General features: G+C 35.9%; 3 protein-coding genes across 3 annotated transcripts; all 3 read right to left on the bottom strand.

Moving 5' to 3' along the window:
* Positions 1-1,708: 1,708 nt before the first annotated feature.
* LOC122326006 (olfactory receptor 146-like) lies at positions 1,709-2,635 on the bottom strand. The gene is made up of 2 exons (XM_043220679.1): positions 2,287-2,635; positions 1,709-2,157 (listed from the first exon to the last, which is right to left on the bottom strand). Exons 1-2 carry the CDS (start codon positions 2,633-2,635, stop codon positions 1,709-1,711), a joined length of 798 nt encoding a protein of 265 aa, XP_043076614.1.
* Positions 2,636-12,409: 9,774 nt separating this feature from the next.
* LOC122326168 (olfactory receptor 5B17-like) lies at positions 12,410-16,145 on the bottom strand. The gene has a single exon (XM_043220884.1). The coding sequence runs from the start codon at positions 16,143-16,145 to the stop codon at positions 15,138-15,140; it is 1,008 nt and encodes a 335-aa protein (XP_043076819.1). The 3' UTR covers positions 12,410-15,137.
* Positions 16,146-17,395: 1,250 nt separating this feature from the next.
* On the bottom strand, positions 17,396-20,566 carry LOC122326169 (olfactory receptor 52N5-like). The gene has a single exon (XM_043220885.1). The coding sequence runs from the start codon at positions 18,326-18,328 to the stop codon at positions 17,396-17,398; it is 933 nt and encodes a 310-aa protein (XP_043076820.1). The 5' UTR covers positions 18,329-20,566.
* Between the last annotated feature and the right edge of the window lie 1,201 nt (positions 20,567-21,767).

A 21,767-nucleotide genomic window follows, 5' to 3' on the forward strand; every position in this document is an offset into this window, starting at 1 on the left:
AACTCCTATAATAAAGCCTGCACTTGGATCACCAACCCTGTTGTCAGTTACAATTTCTTACAATTTTGACTAGGTGCTAACAATTTTGTCAAGCCTATTTTTACGTTTCTCTGTGAAATTTTATTAAGTTTGACTTCCCTGTTTTTGTGTTGTTGCAATGCAAACAAAAATCAATAAGCATGTGAATACCAAAACATTTGCAATTACATTTTCCAATAGAATTCCAAGGTAGCCAATATTTTTGGCCTGTACATCTTCCTTGGTGTGACATATTGTGCATAACCCATTACTCCTTTCAATTATCTGCAATGTATCATTATGTTCAATTCAGTTTTTTTATAGGAAATAACCAAACTGAATTGAATTGTATTTTCAGGCTAATGACACAAGACACACAACGCACAACCTAAATTTGCTGGCCTATTAGATCTAGTATTAGACCTGTTGAAAAATAATATTTTATATAAAAATAAATGTGTGGGCACAAAACAGATTATAATTGCTTGAAATTGTATCCCCAACTAAGCAAGCCGAAGGTGACAGTGGTAAGGAAACAAAACACCATCCATGACAGAATGGAGAATTAAAAAACTTTGGGAGAAACCAAGCTCAGTTGGGGAACAGTTCTCCTCTGGCCAGATGCCCAGCACTTAATTTTTCTGTTAAATTTTAAGCACAGCTATTTCATATTGTGCAAAGAACTTATAGTGTGTGTGTGTCTGTCTGGTTCCTGTGATTTGCCCACGGGGCTCATCTAGGTGTTCTGGTCTCCAATTAATCCAATGATGGTGCTGATGTGTCTTTAATCAAGATTTAAACTTAACAGAGTGTGTGTGCATCCTGAACAGTGTTATGGAGATTGTTCTAGAGTTTGGGTGCAGTCAGTTTTGATATTCTAGGTATTATCAAGTAGCCAGAGTTTTGAGAGTGCAGCGGATGTGCAGGATTATAATGTGATAAGAGTTCACTCAAGTATTGAGGAGCTTTAAAAGCAATTAATAAGATTTTAAAATAAATCCAATGTTTGATAGGGAGCCAGTGTAGTGTTGACAGAATCAGGCTACTATGGTCATACTCCCTAGTTCTAGTAAGGACTCTAGTTGCTGTATTTTGGACCAGTTAAAGTTTGTTTATCAAGAATGCAGAATAACCAGATGAACCTTAAGAAAAATTAACAGAGCAGCCATCGTGTGTTAGACAGTCTTCTAAGTTATTACTTGTGAGGTTTTTAGGTCCATTAACACTCACTGGAAGGTTATGGAACAAAAACTGCATAGGATAATGAATTTAAAATGGCTAAATATATGTCAGTGTTTAAAACAAATGTGCTGTTTTACAATCTGTTCATATGTGACCATGTTAAATTAAAGTACATACATTTTTTATGAACTGCGCTTTATTTTACAGTTTGGTATCACTTGTACATCAGTATTTATTGATTATGGTACTATAATTGGGTAATAATTAGTTCTAACCCTGAACTATCCCTAAATGTAATAATACCCATGTACTTTATATGATCCAGTGCACATATAGTAAAAAAAAAGGCAAACAGTATACATTTTATTTACCTAAATTCAGTTTCAGAGATAAATATGAAATATATCACTGCTAAGTCATTGTTTTCAAAATAGTACTCAGCAATATATTTATTTTATTTATTTACATTACTATTATTTCAAACACTGGAATAAAAATTCAATCAACATTAGCTACAGCAACGTTTAAAAGTCTTTCGCCTTATCTCTTTGGTTTGTAAACCATAAACTAAAGGATTTAGTCCCGGTGGTACAATATGGAACATTACACTAGCCAGTTTTCTATTTTCAGAATATTCAGGAGAACGATGGAAAAAAACCATGATGGCACCAGAAAGACACATAATTATATAAACAGCAATGTGTGTGCCACAGGTTTTTATAGCTTTACTGTTAAGTGCTTTGTTTTTGCTGGTTATGCATGCTGCAGCAATTTTGCCATATGTAATGACTACAGACCCAATTGAGAAAATATAGACAACCACAGAAGTAATTAACCCATACACATTATTAACTGCCACACTGTCTTCACAGGACAGTTTAAACAGTGAGGCGTTATCACAGAAAGGGCTTTCAATTTTATATTTGCAGCGAGACAGGCGTAAGGTGAGTCCTATCAGAATTGCCACTGTAATTACTGACACTCCCCAGGCTAATGCTGATAGTTTAACCACCATTTTATTGGTCATTATAGCTGAGTATCGCAGTGGATAACATATAGCCACATATCTGTCAAATGCCATGATCATCAGCACGTAGTGACTTGCTGCTGCAAATACATGTACAAAATATGCTTGAACAACACACTCCACATATGTCATGTAGTGCATTGTGGTTTCCTTTAAAATGTCCTGAAGTAAGCGTGGCACAATGACAGTGGCCCCTAGTATATCATTTAGTGGCAAGTTACAGAACAGAAAATGCATAGGGTGTTGCAGATTCTTCTCAGTTGAGATCACAATTACAAGTCCAATGTTACATCCCATTATAAAAACATAAGTCACGAGAAGCAGGATGAAGATAGTATAGGAGGACTGAGGTGTAACTTTCAGTCCCTCCACAAGGATTATATTGTTTGAGAAGGTCTGGTTGTCCATTAGGTGCTCTACACAAAATCTACAAAAGAAAAAAAATAGTAAGAGTTCTGTCACAGATTTTACATGTCAACCTGTTATATAGCATATTTTATAGATAACAAGCATTGCTTTTTGTCTGATCAGTTTTTACACTCACAGTTTTTGCACTAATTGGTGTGTTCTTTGAAAACATTTTAAACTATATTAGTATTTTTAAAGTTATTTAATACCTGCTTTTTGTATATTTAACTAAATAGTTCATACTTACAACAGAAGTTGGACGCTATCGCCAAGATTGAAGTATTGCTTCACAGATGACAAGTTGTCAAGAAACCTTAACCCACCCTTTCCTTTTAATACCGTACAAAGCCTTTTATTTTTGTCATCGCCCCAGGAGGGAAAAGCAATGCCTTACGACCAGTGATTATTGTGGAGGTTATCTTTGCTTTATTTACCTCTAGGGGTCATGTGTCTCTCTGTTAGGGTTGTTGTTATAGCTCAATGCAAGGCTGCTTAATTCTGCTGCTAGAGATCTAAAGTGAGTAACAATTTCACTATTTTTAATCTTTCCACCTTTATTTATACAGCACTTTTAATAATACATATTGTGTCAAAGCACTGAACAAGTAATGTATAATGACAACATTTTCAGATAAAGGCATTTCATTGTTGTCTATGTCAGCTCAGTTTCAATAGGATCTTTGTAATCAAATTAATGATGATCGCTAGATATTAAATGTCTCCAACTAAGCAATCTAGAGGAGATGACAGTGGCAAGGATACTCCTTATGTGGCAGAAAAAAACCTTGGGAAAAACCAGGCTCAGTTAAGGGGCCAGTTCTTCTCTGGTCAGACGAAACCAGTTTAATTTCCAGTTTAATTTTAAATACAGCCTTGTCAGATTGTGTAAAGGACTTATTGTGTGTGTCTATGTGTGTGTGTCTGATAGCCATGCTCTATCTCTGGAGTTCATCTAGGTGTTCTTGTCCCAGTTGATGATCAGGGCTGTAGACATCTCTTGGTGCTGATCCACCATCTCATCTGGAGTGAAAAACAGAGTAAGAAAGAAACAGACTTATATTAGGGTAGATGACTTTTTACAACATAACGATTAGGCCTGTTGCAATAATCAATATATTGTTTTATCGCACAATATATGTACAAGACCTCAATCCTTTTTGCATAATGTAGTCATGAGGTGCCAGTTCATTTTTTTTATCTTTATACAAAATAGTTTAATACTGAAGATATGGCCATGTTAAGGGATATGTGCCTTTGTGCATACATAGATCTGATACAATAGTGTGCACCCATACTTTTCAGAGAAAAAAAAGGAAAATTTGTAGATGGAAAAATCTCCATAATAGTTCTTTGTGTCACAGAATCACCGTCTCACCAACTGAACCAGCCTCCTACACCAGTTCACAATCAACAGATTACTAATCATAAACACATCCAATCACTGCACCACTGAAAAACTCAACTCAGTCACTTGTTGGCTAGCCTCAAGGTTGCAAGCTCCACTAATGCTGGTCTCTTTCCTGCCCACTGATCCTGGACTCCACAGTTTTGTGCTAAGGGACTATGATGTTTCCGTTCAAATAAGACCGTTTCCCTGCTTACATTTGTTAGATCTTTGTTTGAGTTGGAAGAATTCTCCTCAGTTAAATTTATACACTGGAAGCAGAGGGAGCCCTCACCTGAGCTGGGATCACTCCCTCTGCTTCTTCATGTGCCATTTCCTGTTTGAGGTCTTTATAACCAGAGGCCCTCCATGTGTTCAAACACGATGTATTGCCAGTTTAACCTGCCTTACTGAGCGTTCTTCTGATTATGTGCTGACTGCCTGTTTGTGTATGATTCTGCCTGTTTCACATTTTTCGAGTCTGGGATCTGTCCTGTCTGTATTGTTTACCTGGTGTGGACTACTTAAGGGGAAACCAGCCAAACTCAAGTGGACCACGGAGGCTAGCCAAGCATTTTTCATGTTAAAGGAAAGATTCACGTTAGCCCCAATACTTAAACACCCAGACCCTAACTTGCCCTTTATCATGAGGCTGAAGCTTCGGATTGTGGTATAGGGGCGGTCCTCTCGCAAAGGTCGGGCCAACCAGGAAAACTACAGTCCTGTGCCTTTTTCTCCAGGAAGCTTACTTCAGCCAAGAGAAATTAGGATGTGGGGAATAAGGAACTACTGTCCATGAAAGTGGAATCCAGAGACCCTGGTCAATTATCAGCAATTTATATTATAAATATAATTGCCACCATCAATTATCATTGCACCTGTATCTTTGGACATTATGTAAGTGTTGCAACGAGCTCAACAGAATGAACCATCACCTCCACAGTGTCCTCACAACAAACAATACGTGCCCAAAGACTTACGGCAATGAATCATGCAATGGTTACACAGATCCCTCAGTGCTGGGCATCCAGGTATATCTCAAACCATGCTGCTCATCAGAAATTCCTTCTGGTGGCCTGAAATTAACAAACAGATCATGTCATATGTCAAATCATGCCAGGTTTGTGCTCAATCCAAAACACCCAAAGAACTGCCTTCCGGACTCCTCAAACCACTACCCATTCACATTTGTTTCACATTTCTCGAGTCTGGGATCTGTCCTGTCTGTATTGTTTACCTGGTGTGGACTTATGTATTGGATTCGACACATTGCCTGCCTTGTGACTATTGTTCATTGGATTTCCCCTGTACTCGTTGAAAGATCGGACTGCCTTTGGTATTGACCTTCCGCCTGCCTTAACATTTCTGTTTGCTGCTTGTGATTTAAATAAAATGCTGCATATGGATTCAACAACGGTTTCCACCTCCTTGTTACAATGTCACAAAACAAAGTTGTTTATCGTGACAGACCTAGTAACAACATTGTGTGTTATGGGGAGAGTTCCTGGTACCAGCTGATCTGATTAATGCAGCCTAACAATCCTTTAATGGATTTGATTAATTGAAGTGTATTAGTGTGCATTCAAGAGAATGTTGTAGTCGATTAGTGTTGAATGCAGAGCTGAGATCCAATAGAACTAATAAAGAGATCCAACCACGATCAGATGTTAAAAGTATCAGTACTATAATTTAAAAGTATCAGTACTAGAATTTCATAACTAAAATTCCTCAAAGATACTTTTTTTTTCCTTTTAGAAGGAATTTAATTGTAAGAACACTGTGTTTTGTAGTATCTTTGACAAAAAAGGGAGATTCAAGCTAGGTCTCCGGGGTCAAGATGGTTTTTTAATGAGAAGCTGTATACCTGTCAATTTGAAAGTTTGGGGACATATCCTAATGACAATGAAGAATTAATAATAGCCATGAGAAGAGAAGCAGCCTTTTTAGTAGTTTAGATGAAATAGGTTCTAACAAATGTTGTTGGATTATGTGCAAAATTCCCTTCCTCACGTATGCGCGACTCAAACTTGTCCGGACTTGTCTAGTGCAGGCGAGAAGAAGTTTGAGTTCGGCAGCATCTAGAATAGAGGATTAATACGGAGCTCCCTGGCTTTGGTTTTTCTTTAAAGTCTGTTTTCTATTGTTTGGTATTGTTGTGCGTTGATAATTCCGTAAGTAACAATATTTGTTATCATTGTAGATGTGTTTCAGAGTGTGTTATAACGTAATTCAGTTTATTCTACCTCAGATTGCGTTATTACGATTGCGTCATTATAAATGCAATAGCGGTAATTCTTAGACATTTGACACGTCATTCGATTGTTCGCAATCAATATATATAATTTATTTGTATAAAGTATCGCTTGTTGTGTACTGATGTAAATATTGAATCGGTCCCTGATCGGCATTACATGAGTATAGCGCGCACAGCGTAATTTGACACCGCAAACAGCAGTAGCAGCAGTTTAATAAATCTGCCTATGTGCTCATATGTGACAAGAAGCTCTTGTTTAGTTTAGTTTGCTATTACCTTAGACAATTATATAGTTTATATAGAGTATGTTGTTCATATCTGTATCTTTGTCATCTCATATAAATAATCACATGTATTTACCATCTGTATTTTTTCTCCAACAGAAACCACACACACACACACACACCCCACACACGTTTTGTACATATCCACACCAATCAATAAACATGAACATGTTCACTCTGGAATAGCTGCAGTTCTTTCTAACCAAAGAATTAGGCCAGCTGAGTTTCAGTCACGCGACTGCGCACAGAATATCTCACAGTTTAGATTTAACAAGTTTATACCCGTCTTCCTCTCCTATAGTAGAGAATGAGTGGAAATTTTCCACTCAGGGGATCTATAGTGCACTGATGCGATTCTGTACTTGACGACTACATGGTTACAATTTCATCTCTGATGGTATTAATCTTGGAAGTGAAGTAGTGTGTGTGTGTGTGTGTGTGTGTGTGTGTATTTGTATGTGTGTCATTACTGCTATGACCTTGGGGAATGTATCACCCGTTGATACTTTATTTTTTGTTAATTTAGTGACTGTATTGAATGAATACCAGGGTTTATGTTTGTTTTTCTTGTAAAAGAGATGAATCACAGATCAGTTTTTAATGTTTGTCTCTAGAAAAGGGTACTTTCCTAACAGGCAAAACAAGTCTAGTTTTGTTTTCCTTCAGCTGCTGTCTCTTTGCCAGGCTGTTCTCCTTAGGGTGTGAGTGTGCTTATGATTCCACAGAGTCAGATTGTTTTCTTTTATCATTCTTAAGTGTAAAGGAGCAACCGTTTCTAAAGTGCTAGAAAAGACAGAGCACATATTTTCTTTTTGCATTGTTTTTCTGCACTATGGATGTGCTAAGGAATTGAGATCTAGTAGGATGATTACTTACAAAGCAGTCTTTTGTGGTTTAAATGATGGACCTATCATACTAGTAACAAGGTGCAGAATTTACAGTTTTAGCTATATGTGTGGACAGGACAGTGAGGTGAGTTAAATAACAGATGTTTTTTTTTTACAAAGCAGAGTATAAGACTCAGAATTGAGAGGTGAGTAAACAGTTCAAGGATGGATTTCATTTTTATTTTTTTATGTATATTTGGTGACACTTTAGAATACGTTCCATCATTAATGAATAACTACAAAAGAACACATGAGTAATACAATATTAGCACTCTAGTAACTATTACTAACAAAAAACTCTTATTAATGAATTAGTAAGTAATAGTACGTAGTAGTCCAATATGGTAGTTTACTATTAGCTAATCAGTAACTTATTTTTTTTTCAAATCTACCCAAGAACTACTAAGAATGACCATATACAGGTTCATAAATAACATGAATAATAATGTATAATTAATTCTAAAGTCATGATAACCCACTAGTAATGACTCAAGTATTACCATATACGTCAGAGGGAGTTGCTAATTCTTTGGATCAGTATTCTAAAGTGAAGAATATGATAACTCACTAGTAAGGACTGAAATCATTGTAAGCATTTGTGGGTTTGTAAAGTATTGAATAGTAGATATTCAAGTGTTACTACTGTAAGGAGGGCACTGAAGCAGTGTTAGAATCCATTTGCAGGGTTTATTCAACAAATGGGAGACAAGAATCAGAATCACCCCAGGTGGTGAAGAAGATATGGAAAGTCTCTATCAGGCAGAGGTGGACCTCTTCGCTACTCAAGAGTCAGAGAGTCAGTTCCCTCTCTGGTTCTCTCTAGTTCAACCAGTTCCACTGGAACTGGATGCCATGGTTCAGATGTGGCCGAAGCTGCTTCTGTATGTCTTTCCCCCATTGTTCTGCTCCCAGAAGTTCTGGATTAAGTGCTCTACCTCCGGCCTGAGAAGCTTATGTTAAGTGGTGGATCAGGATGCAATATAGCCTTGTGTCCTCTGATCTCTTCACTCCTTGAGGGGCCAAGGCTCAAAGAAGTTAGCCTTTGGGCTACAGGCCCCCATCTACTTTAGCAACTCTTGGCTCTCTTTTCTCCCACCCTACCTGTTCTCTTTTACGGGGATTTGTAACCATGGCGCCATGGGTATCTCATTTCCAAAGCGTTCAACACAGTTCCTGAAGAAGAACTCAGAGTTACACATGTAACCCTGGTTACTTGAGGGAATGAGACACTGCGTCTCTAAGCTATACTTCCAGCATCCCTGCAAGAATTTGGTTACACTCCAAGTGCTTTTATGCTACCTGGCTGATGACGTCACCCACCTATGACTTCTTGCCCTTCCATTGGCCTGATTACACGTGATTCAGAGCATGGTCACGTTAAAGGAGTTCCTAGAGCTTCAACTAAGGTTATATGCATAATCTTGAGATGATCTGTTTAGCCTGTTAGTCAGAGGAATACACCACTTTCAAAATGGCTCTCAGAATGCAACTGTTTTTACATATCTAAATGGCATAAATCATTCTAAAATGGGGCTAAGAGGACTGAAATGTGTATTGGCAGTGTCTGTACAGCACCATACTGTAATGATATAAATCCATCCAGTGGTTGTTTTATAATGTTCTTAAATGTTCCCCTCTCTCAAATTGCAGGCACCTCCCACAATAGTAGATTTTCAACACAGACCCCCTTCGTCCGCCATTGATGATATGCTGGAGCAGAATGGCGGTTGTGTCCTGTTCTTGGGTGTAAAAATCGAACACAGCAGTCATTTTGATGTTTTTAAATCCAAACTGAACACGAATCCCACCAGACTGCTTTTTAAAAGGTTCAGTATAAAGCTGATTTTGCTAACAAGCTGCTCCTGAAAAAAAGATCAGTGCCAACTATATTTGTTCCTGCTGCACCTCTAGAAGTAGTGAGTGTAACTTTATAATAATCTTTATATTATTTTTGAAAATTTCTTGCATATTTCTTGATAAATGTGGTCACAGTTAACACTGAGGGTACATTATGGAATGTTGTTTATGTCAGTATACATATTGCATTCGTATCTCACTACACTACCCTGCCAGTACATACTAAGTTAGATCAAAGTGGCATTACGTTGACATAACCAACCGTTCAGAAATGTCCTGTTCGAGATGTAATTGTAACTTCTTTGGGGGCATAATCTTGTTCCGTCATCCCTGAAACACAGCCTATCAGAACGTATGCTACAATTGCGCCTCTATTGGCAACAGAACATTTTTATATTAATGTTTTGCAGTCTTACGTTGTTACTGATGTGTAATGATGCGGTAGTGTCTTTTCTTGCTTCTGGATGACTGATGCTGCTTCTCACCACAAATTGTAGGTTTATTCCTGCAAAGTGCAGCATTACAGCTTTGTGAATATTCATATAAAACTTTCAATGACGTGGGTCAAAACCAGTGAAATATTATTTTCAAACCCATGAAAACAAAACTATTGCTTGTGCATAAGACATGCCTTTCCACAAGCGCACAATCTCACTTAAAAATACATTATTGCTAAATATGTCTTGGCAAGATTCATACAGTCATAATCTGTTACGTCTAACACAAACGTTTACTTAATGGTTAAGAGAAAATCTGATGTGGCATTATATTTGATCCATGCATAGGTCTTAATATACAGTAGATGGTGATTTTGCGATGGAATATCTAACTCGTTTTTTTTTTTGTTGCCTTTAACAAACTTTAACTGTCTGTACACTGTACAATTATCTAAATTGGTCACACATACCAACAGTGATGGCGTATGAGGATTCTCAAAAGTATGTGACAGTATATTCAGCTCTGTTGAGGTCTGTTGACTTCCTATCCCTTCTTTTCACTACTTCTCTCTCTCTCACTCATTTTTCTTTCTCTGATGGGTCCATCAACAACTGTGGTGAGTTAGAATTGTTCTACATCATATTTCTGATTTAATCACCAAACTAATTTAAGATCACCGATCTTTAATCTTTTAATCTGAACTGTGATCACTGGATGTTAGAAGCACATTAGCCCATTAGCTTTGATCGATTGACCTTTACTCTTTCTTACTCTTTTTCTTCTTTCTCACACTTTGTTTTGTCCATTAACTACTGTGGAGAATTTCAGAAGTCAGAATTTTTTACAATCAAAGTTTATGATTTAAATTACATCTAGATCTATTCTCACTGTCCTTTGAAAACCCAGAAAAGGTGCAAGGGTTTCATTAAAAGTCAGGTAAACACCTTCGCGGCATATTGTACACCCACTTTACAGGGATCCACTGCAGAGGGATGAAAGAGTGGCACGCCCCAACTCTGTCAAATGTGGTTATTTAGAAAGACCCTCCTTCTAACAAGAACAATCTGACCAAGTGCACTGTGATTGGTTGACTACCACAAGCATGGGGTGATAATGTAATGCCCCTTTCCATAATTGCAAGTTAAGCTTTCAAAATAAATAATCATAATAATACCTTACTAAACCTATTTTTAAGAAAAGATTGAGTGCTACACACAATAAAAATCATCATGTGACACCCAACTCTAATGAACAAGTCTACATGAAGCACTATCATAAATAACCACCAGCACTAACCACATAATCACATCTTAGTGAAAGACACAAAAAACATCTTACCTTTACTTTACTTTTAAAAAAAGCTGCAGGTGATGAGTGGACGTGTTGAACTTTCTTAGACAGAGATCCTCGCATTTGTTACCCAATTTCTTTGTACATTCGAGTTGAAATGCAGGATGCATGAGCTGAGCCTTGTAAGTGTGGTTCATTGCTCATCTGTTGTTCATGAAAACATTCTTGAGCACTCAAAAGTAGTTTTCACACATAGTGATAGAGGCCCCAAATGTGACAGTGAGTTTCCACATACTACTATAACAAGTCAGGTGCTTTTTGGACATTTTGTGTCTGTTTGTGTGATTCTTTTATTTGTTTCAATGGCATGCTTCTAGTCATGGAAACCTTTGCTTGTAAATGCTGGGTCAAGTTTAGTCCTGTTCTGCGGCTGCCTGATCTGTGTAGTACACCTATTGCTTTATTCAAGTTTTATTCATGAGTTCCAGAATACTTGGAATACTTGAGCCATCTTCTGAAACCAAGAGCTTAAAAACGATCTGTTTCTTGTACCAAACAAGCTTGTGGGATGTATAAAATACAGCAGCTGGAGTACTAGTTAAAACCAGAAAGTATGAATACATTAGCCTTGTTCTGTCAACATTGCTCAGATGAAATCTTGCTAATTACTCAATGTTCTCAATGGTTTAGCACCTTAGTACTTGAGAGAGCTCTTTTATAGTCTTATGCATTATAGTCCCTCATGTCCACTTCAGGAACTCTGGCCATTTGATAATACATAGAATATAACTATGGGCAGGTTATGTACCTAGAATGTATCATATTTGTTGGCTAATCGTGTTTCTTTTTGTTTGATTTGTCGGATGAAGTTAGGGTGAGTGATGTCATTATGGCTGAAGACTTACACCTGTGTTGGAACTTCTGCCGGCAGATTTAAACAGCTCCCTTAGTTGTGATGGCTCTCTCGTCATCCTTTCTCATGTTTTTGTCCAGTGTTTTCGTAGTTTTTTTCTTACATAATAAATTGGCGCCTTAGAATTGTAGGGTTCTATCTGTGTTCTGAGTGTTTTGAGAAATTGAGCTTCAAAGTTTTGCATTCTGTATAGAAAAAGTAAGAAGTCTCTTTCCGATATGAAAATGACAGAGATGCTAAATGTTTTCTAAATGTACAACATCAAAGTCCTATCGAATCTTTAAATAGGAATTTTTGGAACAGGTCAAATGCAGAAAGAAGAAGAAGAAAAGTAATTTTCTGCTTGGAATTATAAGGTTCTATTTGCAAAACATTAATTAAAGCAACAATTTTCAAGAAATTGTAGTAATTTATGTTTTTTTTTTTACATTTAAGGTTAATTTTATAACAATCTTTATCACATTGATTCCATATTTAGGATAAATATTTTGTCTAAGTTAGACATAAAGGACAATGCTAAATATTTTGTCCAGTATTAATGTTAATTTTAGGTAGGCTTATAGTGTATTCACACACATAATTGAAGGAACAGTTACTAACTTTGCTAACATTATTGTAATCACAAAAAGCAGCACAAGGACTTTCTCTTTGGATCAGTATGGCCTAGATAACATGCTGACGTTTATTGTTGTATTTAAGACATAATTTAAATGGTTGACTACTAAATTGTTGATTAAGGCCTACTGTTATAAAATGTAAAACATTTTAAGATTTTAAACTGCATGAATATTAGCAAATCATTATTCAGTTCTTTAGCCACCCAGACTTGTATCTAGCATGGATGAATCTCTAACTGCTGCTGATATTTTAATAATAATAATAATAATAATAATAATAATAATAATAATCATCTTCATCATAATAAAATAAAGAATAGCCTACTTCCTTAAATCTTTAACTTAGATGGGTTCACCATCTTCAGAGCACATTTCCCCAGTATACATTCAGCATGTGGCTCATATTCACAATCTCAACATCGTTTTCAGCATATTTAAAAACATTTTGATCACTATTCACCCCATCCACCATAAAACAACAGTGACACTCATATTTCTTAGTAGTATTTAATAGTAACTGCTCTGCAGTAAAGCCATTCAAGCCAGTTACATTTTTGCAGATGATTATTTGTTTTATGCAAGTGTTAATTATGGGTCACATTTGTTTAAAACAGTGCCACTGGTTATGTTTAAAACAGTGCCACTGGTTTAAATTACACTCATTGATTCTGTAAACACCGAATTATTCTAGTTCAGTGTTTATTACGGAGCAGTCCGGCAACATGACAAAGCATGACTGATGACTGAAGACATGACTGATCCTGATTGGTCCTCTTCCGTGCATTCAAAGTACTTATTGTCTGATTCGCAGATATAACCATAAAATAGTTTGACTTCGACTTTGTAGATAGAACCTTTTTGTTTTCTAAATAAAAAGTCCTAAAATGTACACAACCTCAAAAAAACCAACCAAACAAACAAACAAACAAAAAACCATAATATAATGTTAATAAGCTGTCACAGAATAACTCAGTTTTGACAAAAATGTCAGATCGAACCTTATAATTCTAAGCAGAATGAAAAGCACACTGAGATAGCTTTTGTGGAAGGCTCATGTTCTCATTGTGGGAAGATCTTGGGTGGCGTGCCCATTCCTTCACTGTGATGGATACGGATCCAGAACTGGTGGCTATCAGTGGCTATCAGAAGAGGATCAGTCTCAAGTAGAAACCTCCACTGTGTCCCAAGCCCTCAAGGTTGGACAGTTGGTACTTAGGGGTGGCTTGCGCTGGTTCTCAGGGCCCAACTCCAGTACCTTTCATCCTGGAGGTGCATGAAGAACTCACAGTAATGTGGATGGCACCTTTTACTGCCAGAAACCATTGTGGTGGTTCTTCCTCCCTCACCACCTTTGACAGCGGCACAGCCAGAGGGTATACGGGGGTCCTCCCAGTGGAGCGGTCGGTAGCGATGCAATTGTGTCCAAGCGCTGCTACTACTTGGTGGGGAGATTCTGTGCTCCCCTTGTGGGCCTGTAGGCACTCATCGGCTCTGATCGGTGCTTACACAGCCTGTGGAGAAGCTGTGTCTGTGGTACATGCTTGCACAATCTTGTTTGCAAAAGATTTTTTGATATTCAGAACAATAGCTCATCTAGCCAATCCAAAAGTGTGAAGGCCAACTAACCTTTGGTTTTTTAATTCAGCTATTTCTTCCAACATTTATTATTTTTTCTTATTTGCTTACCTCTAAGTTGTTTGATTTAGTCCTGGTGGTACTTAATTGAAATATTATACTAGCTAGTTTTCTATTTTCAGAATACTGAGGAGAATGATGGACAAAAAAACATGATGGCACCAGAAACAAAAATGTGTTCCACAGGTTTTTATCGCATTATCAAGTTTGGTATTAGCTGTGGTGGGTGTAGGGAAAATATTCTTCTCTCTTATATCTGAATCAAAAGTATCTTGGCCAACTATCCTCTACTATCGTACTATACAACTATGCTCTTATTTCCTAACCTCCTAGATGTTTTAGGTTTGAGTTATTAAAGGTCTAGATTTAGATTTATGTGTACTGAGGGTAGCACACAACATAGGATTTGGAACATACAAAAAGTCCTTTTAATGAATAGTCTTCAGGCAGGAATAACAAACATGATATACGCAAGACCAAGGAACTAAGGAGAAGACCGTGCTTATAAACACACAGAATGTAATTAGGGAAAACTTAAATAAATAAGGAACTGAAACAGGAGGTAGGAAAACAGGGAAAACAAAATCAAAACAGAACATACCGAATATATAACAAGATTAGAGATACGCAAAATAAAATGGTTGCTTCTGTAAATTCATAGAACAAAACAGTTTGTAAATATTTTATGATCTGAACAAAAGTGAATTGTATTCAGAAAGTGAAGTTAAAATAGAAGGAAAACATTCGAAAGAAAATGTATCAATTGTCAGTTTAATGATTCACTTTGATTCACAAAGATTTACAGCTGTCTTTTTTAGTAAGAGAAAAAAAGACAAGATAACAATTTCTTATAAAAGGAATGACAGCTGTAATAAATCATTATTTTCAATTCAGCAATATGTTTATAAGATTTATTCTCCATTCCAAACATAAAAATGACAATTTACTTGACATTAACTTTATTTCTGCAGCAAAGTTTAACAGCCCTTTGCCTTATCTCTTTGGTTTGTAGACCATATACTAAAGGATTTAGTCCTGGTGGTATTAAATGAAACATTATACTGGCTAGTTTTCTATTTTCAGAATATTGGGGAGAACGATGGAAAAAAACCATGATGGCACCAGAAACAAGCATGATTATATAAGCAGCTATGTGTGTTCCACAGGTTTTTATGGCTTTGCTGTTAAATGCTTTGTTTTTGCTTCTTTTGCATACTGCAGCAATCTTTCCATATGTTATGAAAACAGACCCAAGTGAGAAGGTAAAGATTACCACAGTAGAAAATATTCCATAAATATTATTAATAGCCACACTGTCCTCACAAGACAATTTAAACAGTGAGGCGTTATCACAGAAAGGATTTTCAATTTTTGATCTGCAGCGAGACAGGCGTACAGTGAGTCCAATTAAAATTCCCACTGCCAGTATCGACACCCCCCAAGCTAATGCTGATAGTTTAACCACCATTTTATTGGTCATTATGGCTGTGTATCGCAGTGGATTGCAAACAGCCACATATCTGTCAAAGGCCATAATCATTAGTGCTGTGTGACTTACAGTTCCAAATATGTGAACAAAGTAAGCTTGAAGAACACACTCCACATATGTCATATAGCGCTTTGAGGTTTGCATTAAAGTATCCTGTAATAAGTGTGGCACAATGACAGTGGTCCCTAGGATATCATTCAGTGGCAAGTTACAGAACAGAAAATGCATAGGGTGATTCAAATTCTTGTCAGTGGAGATCAATATTATAAGTCCGATGTTACATCCCATTGTAAAAACATAAACCAAAAGAAGCAGGATGAAAACAGGATAGGAAGACTGATGTGCAACTTTCAGTCCCTCCATGAGGAGAATGTCGTTTGTAAATGTCAGGTTGTCCATTAGTTGTGCTACACAAAAGCTGTAAAAAAGAATAACAGACATACATGTCACTTTTCCCCCCATAAACAAGTCTATTTTGTATTTAACAGAGATTATTTAATGTGTATTCAGTTTTACACTCTCCACTAACTACATTTTTAAAAGCACACAACCATTGTGAACCATATTAGCACCGCAAGTAACTTAAAAATAAAGCTCTTTGAATCTGTCATGTTAAAGTTACAGTATTTAAGCTAATACCAGGTATTTGTATGTCAACAACAACATTAGCATCTAGTATTTCATACTTGCACCAATTTTTTTTTAAGAGACTGAACAATTCAAAATTCAGTTACCTAGATTGAATTATTGCTTAACAGAAGTAAAGTTGACTGGTTGAGTAGTAGCCAACTCTATCAAAATTTAGTATCACATATCAACCTGTTCTTTGAAGAAACCTTGAACTGCCCTCGCCTTTTAATGCTGTATTGAGGATGTCATCATCCAAGAGGGAAAAAAAACGTAATAATAGCTGATGACATGCTTACAACCACTTATGGTTATCTTTGGTGTTCTTACCTGTAGGGGTCATGTTTCTCTGTTATATTTGCTAGTATGGGTCAAGGACACTTAATTTGTACTTGATCGTTATGTAATTCTGAATGTTTGAAATGGCTTCAATATTAATTTTCCACAGTTTCTGATTCACCAGTACTGGCAAACTACATTTTTGCATGTGCTTTGAGGTTAATATGTAAATGTTATGCTTTTTCACATAAGCATAATTTCCAATATTTTTAGGGTACAGGAAAACATTTTACATTGTAACACAAATCTATAGGAAGCAACATTTTAGCTTAACTGAAAGGTCACATAAAGGTCTCCCATACCAACATAGAAGAGTAATGTAAATTCATATATTTTAGTAAAACCTTTTTTTACTAAAATACTGTTGTACCTATTGCAACAGTAATGTATTTTTAGCTTATTATTATTAACTAATTAAACTCAAATAAAAGCCATTCGCTTAACATTTTATTTTATGAGGTATGTTAATTATACAAGAAATTATGCGAAGTACAATTTAGGATATGTAAGCAGACCTTTTATTGTAAATATAAATACATTGTATTATATAATTTATATTGTTACCAAATAAGTTAACTTACAAAGTATTAACTAAAGACTTACATTTGTATTACATCACTTGAATGATTGGATCCAAAAATGGAGTCTACATATTATCACAGCATTGTATGTTTTTCTAGAGGCGTTACTGATCCAACACATTAATTTCAGTTACCAGTGTATAATAATATAATAAATTAAAAAGCTCATTTTTCTCTGCACCAAATTTTTAAAAACTTCTGTCTTATTTCTTTAGTTTGTAAACCATATACTAAAGGATTTAGCCCCGGTGGTACAATGTGGAACATTATACTTGCTAGTTTCCTGCTCTCAGAGTAGAGAGGAAAACGATGGAGAAAAATGAAAGTGGAGCCAGAAACTAGCATGACTAAATAAACAGCTAAATGGGTGCTGCATGTTTTTATGGCTTTGCTGTTCAGTGCTTTGTTTTTGCTAGTTATGCATACATTAGCTATTTTGCCATATGTTATGAATATAGACAGAATTGAGAAGGAAAATAAAACCACAGTATAAATTATTCCATAGACATTATTAACAACGACACCATCCTCACAGGATAGTTTAAACAGTGAGGCATTGTCACAAAAAGGATTTTCAATTTTTGATCTGCAGTGAGACAGTCGCACTGTAAGTCCTATCAGAATTGTCACCATAAGTACTGACAGCCCCCAGGCAGATGCTGATAATTTTACCACCATTTTATTGGTCATTATAGTTGTGTATCGCAGTGGATTGCATATAGCCACATATCTGTCAAAGGCCATGATTATTAGAACATAATGGCATGCTGCAACAAATATATGCACAAAATATGCTTGAACAACACACTCCACAAATGTCATATAGCGCTCAGATGTTTCTTTTAAAATGTCTTGCAGTAAGCGTGGCAAAATTACAGTTGTCCCTAATATATCATTCAGTGGCAAGTTACAGAACAAGAAATGCATAGGATGATGTAGATTCTTCTCTGTTGAGATCAGGAATACAAGTGCAATATTGGAGACCATTATGAAGACATATACCAAAAGAAGAAATGTGAAAACAACATAGGTAGACTGAGGTGTAACTTGAAGTCCCTCCACTATGAGAATACTGTGTCTGAATGTTACGTTGTCCATTTCCTACACAAAACCTGCAAGCAATAACAGTTGAACATATCATATTCATTTATAACATTTTAGTGTACACTACTGCATTGTCCTATGAAGAATGGACATAGAAATATTGTTTATAAACTTATGGAAGTAAAGTGTATATCACCCAGATATTCTGGATTCTATGACTTTGTTGAGCTGAAGTGCACATGTAAATGTGTCTATGTATGACATTTTACATAACTGACTGTTGTCTGAACAGATAAAACAATCCACACTATTTGTCATGTGCTAATATACTGTAAGCACAATTAATCAGAATTCTAACAAAAATATGGAAATACTGAAATATTGCATAGTAAACAGAAATATCAAGTAATCTGATATAAAATGTTGTAAAATTAGGAAATATTTGGTAGTTACCTAGTATTAGTTGACTATGTAAATTAACACATACTTACTGCAAATGTTAGCTGATTTATTGCTTTAAAGATTTGATTCATATGTTGCTCAATGAAGTCACAGTCAAGTACCCAGTGTTACCTAAATACTTACTCTGAAGAAACGTTTACCTGCTCTCACCTTTTTAATATGTGGTTGAAAGGTGTTTCTATGATACTATCACCCCAGTTGGGAAAACTGGATCATGTCACTTGTTGCCATGTTCATATAGATACTAATAAAATTATATATGATTATGATATTATAATTACAATTATTATAATTATATAATAGCTAATTAATTAATATAATATATTATTATTATAATACAGCATTAAAATTTTTCTTCTTGCATTTATTTATTTTTATATTTATTTATTTATTATTATTATTTTATACAGTGCCCTCCATAAGTATTAGGACAGTAATAATAAAATTGCTTTGCTTACGGTGTAGTCAAGACATCTGTAAATATAAAACAAAAATTAATATGAGTCAAAACTACTGAATTCCAGCCAATTCCATTCTTTGCTTGTTTAGGAGAGCTTTTTTTATGTTTACTCAGTTTTAAATTGGAGACTGACTTTGGCAATCTTTGACTATGATCCATTTATTTGCACTGCTAAGCCCCTTGGCTGAACAGGCAGGGTATTTTGGATCATTGTACTGAAGCAATATGAAACACTTAGTCTGGTGGTATTAGCCAAGGTGGCTTCATACCATTCCAAATTCATTCTGCTACTGTCATCGAACATCATTAAAATTGAGAGGGCCTGTTTCAGAGAATGCCATGCATGACCATACCGTGATACTACCTCCACTATGTTTTACAGATGCAGTGGTATGCTTTGGATAATTTGCAGTTCCCTTTTCTCTCCACACTTTTGCTATCGCTTAGATCTTTTTATCATCACACTTATCATCTGCCAATAAAACTCTACTTGCTCACCTTTGTGCTTTTTCATGAACTCTAATCTTGGGTTTCTATTTTTGATTCTGGACAGAGGTTTGCATCTTGCTGTGTACACTCTGTGCTGTGAAGTCTCTTGTGGACAGAAGATTGTCAGAGCAAAAGTCAAGCTTTCTTGAGGTTGTTGGTGATTTGACAGACTCATATTTTATTTTATTTTTTTTACAGCTGTTATGATTTGTCTTTCATCAACTGCTGTTGTGTTTTTACCTGATCAAATTGTTGTTGATTGTTGATGTCATCAGTGGTTTTTAAACACTTGATTTATCCATGCCTTTTGTTTTTACTATACCATCCAAATTATTTGTTTTTCTCAGAAAATTTGCTCCCTTCTCTTTGTCCTGGTTTGTTTATGTTGTCATTGATTGCAAGAAGCAATGGATATAACTGATACAACACATTCCCTGCTTCTAATATCTGATAAATTAATAGAACAGTCCCAATTCTTACGCTCACAACAGATATTGAGGATGTTTTTTTAAGGGGGTGTTGGGTTAAGGAGTGGGTGTGTGTAAGAAAAGGCCAAGTCTCGTGACATATAATGGGGCACAACTGAATCTCTGCCACTGCTAAATGCCAAGCACACCTCTTCTCAAGAAACCAGTCCCTTTCAACTTCACAAACCCCACAGAGGGAAAAAAAATATTTTAATGTATTTACATGTCTGTATTTATATTCATATAATGTGTATTCAAAATGTATATGTTTATTTATAATATAATGAAATACATGCGTGTGTAAGTATATAGACAAATAACTACCTGGTTTAATGGCATAAATGGCTAAAATGCACTTTTTAGCGAGTTACAAAATACGTACAAATAAGTACATATCACTGTTGTTTCAAAAAGAAATGAAGAGGAGAGGAGAACGCTAAAACTCTAACACCTTTTATTCATTTTCACATACTATTAAAAAGATTTGCTTTCAGAAGTCATAGATCCTATTTTGAACATTATTAATTCATCATTGTCATTAGGATATGTTCCCAAAACCTTCAAACTGGCTGTAGTTAAGCCTCTTATTAAGAAACCACATCTTGATCCCAAAGACTTAGTAAATTACAGACCAATCTCTAATCTCCCTTTTCTGTCAAAGATACTAGAAAAGGTAGTATCCTCACAACTGTATTCCTTTTTAGAAAAAAATGGTGTCTGTGAGGATTTCCAATCATGTTTTAGACCGTACCATAGTACTGAGACTGCTCTCATTAGAGTTACTAATGACCTGCTTTTATCATCGGATCGTGGTTTTATCTCGTTATTAGTGCTATTAGATCTTAGCGCAGCATTCGATACTATCGATCACAACATTCTCTTGGATAGACTAGAAAACTATGTTGGCATTAGAGGAAGCGCCTTAGCATGGTTTAAATCATATCTATCTGAGCGCTATCAGTTTGTGGCATTAAATGAGGAGGTATCATATCGATCAAAAGTGAAATATGGAGTTCCTCAAGGCTCAGTGCTAGGACTGTTACTTTTCAATCTGTACATGTTACCTCTGGGAGATATTATCAGGAGTCATGGTGTTAGTTTTCACTGCTATGCTGATGATACTCAGCTCTATATTTCAGCGCAGCCTGGTCATACACACCAAATTGAGAATCTAACAGAATGCATTGTCGATATAAAAAGCTGGATGATGAGTAACTTCTTAATGTTAAATTCTGAAAAAACAGAGGTGCTAATAATTGGACCTAAAACCCCACATATAATAATCTAGAACACAGCCTATCACTTGATGGCTGCTCTGTTAATTCTTCATCATCAGTTAGGAACCTAGGTGTGCTGTTTGACCGCAATCTTTCCTTTGAAAATCATGTTTCTAGCATCTGTAAAACTGCGTTTTCCCATCTTAAAAATATATCTAAATTACGACCTATGCTTTCAATCTCTAATGCAGAAATATTAATTTATGCGTTTATGACCTCAAGGTTAGATTATTGCAATGCTTTATTGGGTGGTTGTTCTGCACGCTTAATAAACAAACTTCAGCTAGTCCAAAACGCAGCAGCCAGAGTCCTTACTAGAACTAGGAAGTATGATCACA

Source organism: Puntigrus tetrazona, chromosome 21 (genome assembly GCF_018831695.1).
Source record: "Puntigrus tetrazona isolate hp1 chromosome 21, ASM1883169v1, whole genome shotgun sequence".
In the NCBI taxonomy this organism is placed as follows: Eukaryota; Metazoa; Chordata; class Actinopteri; order Cypriniformes; family Cyprinidae; genus Puntigrus; species Puntigrus tetrazona.

Coding starts and splice junctions, on each gene's coding strand:
- LOC122326006 (XM_043220679.1), bottom strand. CDS start 2,635: ATGGACAACCAGACCTTCTCAAACAATATAATCCTTGTGGAGGGACTG. Junction 2,158..2,286: donor AGCAAGTCACTACGTGCTGA/TGATCATGGCAT, acceptor CAGTGGCAATTC/TGATAGGACTCACCTTACGC.
- LOC122326168 (XM_043220884.1), bottom strand. CDS start 16,145: ATGGGGGGAAAAGTGACATGTATGTCTGTTATTCTTTTTTACAGCTTT.
- LOC122326169 (XM_043220885.1), bottom strand. CDS start 18,328: ATGGACAACGTAACATTCAGACACAGTATTCTCATAGTGGAGGGACTT.